This window comes from Danio rerio, chromosome 18 (assembly GCF_052040795.2).
Source record: "Danio rerio strain M-AB ecotype USA chromosome 18, GRCz13ab, whole genome shotgun sequence".
Lineage (NCBI taxonomy): Eukaryota > Metazoa > Chordata > Actinopteri > Cypriniformes > Danionidae > Danio > Danio rerio.
The window spans coordinates 36130748-36135266 of record NC_141038.1 but is presented as its reverse complement, the minus strand read 5'-3'; the positions used below and the strand labels follow the sequence as shown (position 1 = coordinate 36135266).

The window sequence follows — 4519 nt, the reverse complement described above, 5'->3', positions numbered from 1 at the left end:
ATTCACTATAAAGCAAAAAATAAACCACACATAACTGAAATAACTGATAGATGTGACTCAATGTTAAACAGTTTATGGAAATTAAATTGAGGTGGCAATGGAAAACTTTAATAATCTTTAAGACAACAATAAAAAAAAATCTTCCTCAATATCTCACTTCACAATTGTTTTATTTCCATAAAGAAACATGAGTGTAAAAAGCCAACCATTCATTCTTTTTCTTTTGACTAAGTCCCTTTATTTATCAGGGATCGCCACAGCGAAATGAACTGCCAACTTATCCAGCATATGTTTTACACAGCGGAAACCCTTCCAGTTACAACCTACTGGGAAACATCCATGCATACTCATTCACACACATACACTAAGGCCCATTTAGTTAATTCAATTCACCTATATCATATATCCTTGGACTGTAGGGGAAACCAGAGCACCAGGAAGAAACCCACGACATCAAATAGCAAAGTGGATGCAAACTCCAAACAGTAATGCCAACTGACCCAGACAGGACTCGAACCAGCAACCTACTTGCTGTGAGGCGACAGTGCTAACCACTGAGCCACCGTGTCACCCTCAAAAGCAACCAGAGTAAGTGATTCATACTGCCAGACCCAAAGGACATGAAGATGCAATAAAAGGTAGCACCATCACTGTTGTGCTTCAGAGGTTTCTGCCTTGCATATATATTAGCATGGCAAAGAAGATTGTGTCACTGCCAGTACTGCTGCTGATAGTGTATGGCATAAGTGTTTCAGCTTTGGCACAAGTCTGCAGACTGCTGAGTCAGCCTGCACTCCCTCTACTTTCTGCAGAAAGAGACATCAACATTGGGGCAATATTCTCAATCCACATTAGTGCTCTGCTAAAGATGCATTCTTTTACTTTCAAGCCAGAGTCAACTGCATGCATCAGGTTTGTAATATGATATAATAATATAAAATGATTGATTTGTTTATACTTTGTACAGTTTAATGCAAATAATGCTTTATTTTTACAGCTTAAGTTTGCGTGAGTTTAAATTTGCTCAAACACTGATTTTTGCCATCGAAGAGATTAATAACAACACACAGCTATTGCCTGGTGTGTCTTTGGGCTATAAGATATATGATTCATGTGGCTCAATAGCTCAAGCTATATTCTCAGGCATGGCTTTGATGAATGGTTATGAAGAAACTTTGAGCGATACATCCTGCTCTAGACCACCAGCTGTTAATGCCATTGTAGGAGAGTCAAACTCCTCTCCCACCATAGCCTTGGCTTCTATAGCTGGTCCATTCAGTTTACCTGTTGTAAGAACCCTTGCTTATTGGCTTGTTATTGTGGCAAGTGTTTTTTTTTTCCTTTTTTTTTTTTTCATTAGTTGCACAATCTTTAATGCAAGTATGTAAATTGTATTTACAGTATAATTATATACTGTATATATTACTTTTGATTAAATAAGTGAATAAAATATTCTGTTTCTCCTCTTGCAGATCAGTCACTTTGCCACATGTGCCTGCTTGAGTAACAGAAAAAGGTATGCATCCTTCTTTAGAACGATCCCCAGTGACTATTACCAAAGCAGAGCACTGGCTCAGCTTGTTAAGCACTTTGGCTGGACCTGGGTTGGTACAGTCAGGAGTCGCAGTGATTATGGCAATAATGGCATTGCAACATTCGAGGAAGCAGCAAAAAAAGAGGGGATTTGTATTGAATACTCAGAGGCCATATTAAGAACTGATCCACAAGATCAATTTCTGAAGACAGTAGAAGTGATAAAGAAGGGCACTGCGAGGGTTGTGTTAGCTTTTGTTGCATTAAGAGATTTTTACCCACTTTTAAAAGAAATTGCGCAACAAAACATTACAGGGCTGCAGTGGGTTGGCAGTGAATCTTGGATAACATCCCGAACTGTAGCAGAAACAAAGGAATATAGTTTCCTTTCTGGAGCTGTGGGCTTTTCTATAGCAAATGTCAAACTTGTGGGCCTACTAGATTTTCTAGTGAATGTGCACCCTGATCATGAACCGAAAAATAAACTTTTAAAAGAATTCTGGGAAACAACATTCCAGTGCTCTTTTAATAACAGAGGAAGCGTTGGGTGTACTGGCTCAGAGAAACTAGCAAACTTACAAAATGAATATACTGATGCCTCAGAGCTACGGATAGCCAATAAAGTGTACACAGCAGTGTATGCTGTTGCACATACACTACACAATATATTTCAAGACTTCAAATCAGCCAACAGGAGCAAATTAAAACAACCAACACCTCAAATGGTGGGTGAAAAATTAGATATAGGATATAGGAATAGGATTCAGGGATGAATGAATTTGTCATAATAGTTTTAATATTTCTCCTCAGGTACTGAACTATATGAAAGATGTAAGATTCACTGTCAAAACAGGTGAAGAAATATTTTTTGATACAAGTGGTGATCCAGTGGCAAGATATGATCTTGTGAACTGGCAACCTTCTGGGGATGGAAGTCTGCAGTTTAAAAATGTGGGCATCTATGACAGTTCACTTCCTTCAGAGAAATGTCTTCAGGTTAATCAGGAACATGTGCTATGGGCAGATAACAGTAGACAGGTATTATTTTCTACTGTATCAAAATAAGGTAATGAGAAAATTCTCAAAACAATCAATTTGGCATATTTGTTTTAAAATATATGACATCAGAGAGTCAAAAAGCTTTTGAAAATACAACAGTATTTAGAAGTATATTACAGTCAGTATATTACATTTAAATATTTAATCATACTCCTATAGGCCTTTTATATGACAGCTTATTTTTTCATAGTTGCCTGTATCCGTGTGCAGTGAGAGCTGCCCCCTTGGAACTAGGAAGGCTGTGCAAAAAGGAAGACCGGTCTGCTGTTTTGATTGTATTCCATGTGCAGATGGAGAAATAAGTAACAACACTGGTAAAGCAGTTCATGCTGGTTAACTCTCAAAAAAGTACTTTGAATTAAAATTTATTGTCCAATCCTCACACTGTTCCTTTTCCCCCCTGACAGACTCTAGTGACTGCTCTCCTTGTGATGAGGAGTACTGGTCAAATGAAAGAAAAGAAAAATGTGTGTTAAAAGTGATCGAATTCCTCTCTTATACTGAAATCATGGGGATGGTGCTTTGTATATTCTCCTTTATTGGATTGTTATTAACAGCAATGGTATCTTTTTTGTTCTATCTTCACAAAGAAACACCTATTGTCAGAGCCAACAACTCAGAACTGAGCTTCCTGCTGCTCTTCTCACTCTCACTGTGTTTTCTTTGTTCACTCACTTTCATTGGTCGTCCCACTGAGTGGTCCTGTATGTTGCGTCACACAGCATTTGGGATCACTTTTGTCCTCTGTATTTCCTGTGTTCTGGGGAAAACAATAGTGGTGTTAATGGCCTTCAGGGCTACACTTCCGGGAAGTAATGTCATGAAATGGTTTGGGCCTACACAACAACGACTCAGTGTTGTTTTTTTAACATTAATACAGGTGATTATCTGTGTTGTTTGGTTAACTGTCTCTCCTCCATTCCCATATAAGAATTTGAGCTATTACAGAGAAAAGATCATCCTGGAATGTAATTTGGGTTCAGCTTTGGGATTTTGGGCCGTTCTGGGTTATACTGGCCTGCTATCTGTCTTGTGTTTTATTTTAGCTTTTCTTGCTCGTAAACTCCCTGATAACTTCAATGAAGCCAAGTTCATCACATTTAGTATGCTCATATTTTGTGCTGTTTGGCTCACATTCATTCCAGCTTATGTCAGCTCTCCTGGAAAATTCACAGTAGCAGTGGAGATATTTGCTATCTTATCTTCAAGTTTTGGTTTACTATTTTGCATATTTGCTCCGAAATGTTACATAATTTTACTCAAACCAGAAAAAAACACAAAGAAACAAATGATGGGAAAGTCGTCTTCTAAAACTATTTAAAATCATACAAGTAAACAACATTTTCTGTCTTGTGGTTAGCATTCTTATTTTCAACATAATACTTGTTGATTGTTTTCTTTCTTTATTTAAACTAAGAGGGCACATTGAAACCATGTAGACATGTCATAACACAACAGATGTAGTATGATTTGATACATTCATCCAACAAACCAACCTTTCCATTTAGAGATTAGTTTTTTAATAATCCTTAAATAAAATTATTTTGAAAAAACATAATGTAATTTTTCAAATCAAACAATATAGTATAGAAGAATTGTTGACATTTTTGCAGATTTATAAAAAATAAATAAATAAATACACAAACTGAAATATCACATTGTACAAAATATTCAGACCCTTTTGTCAGTTTTAAGTAGTAGCACCCTTTTAATGAGCTATACATTTTTTGAGGGAAAGGTGCAATATGTTTTTTACACCTAGATTTAGGGATCCCCTGCCATTTGTTTTTGCAGATTCTCTTCAGCTCTGTCAGGTTGGATGGTACATGTTGATGGACAGCCATTTTTAGATCTCTCCAGAGATGCTCAATTGTGTTTCGATCAGGGCTCTGTTTGGGCCATTCAGTCACGGAGTTGTTGTGAAGCT

General features: G+C 37.0%; 1 protein-coding gene across 1 annotated transcript; it reads left to right on the top strand.

Annotated features, from left to right (window-relative positions):
• Window positions 1-661: 661 nt before the first annotated feature.
• On the top strand, window positions 662-4223 carry olfcd3 (olfactory receptor C family, d3). The gene is made up of 6 exons (XM_087293261.1): window positions 662-912; window positions 998-1289; window positions 1473-2258; window positions 2344-2571; window positions 2783-2906; window positions 3000-4223. Exons 1-6 carry the CDS (start codon window positions 692-694, stop codon window positions 3911-3913), a joined length of 2565 nt encoding a protein of 854 aa, XP_087149387.1. The 5' UTR covers window positions 662-691; the 3' UTR covers window positions 3914-4223.
• Window positions 4224-4519: the final 296 nt, after the last annotated feature.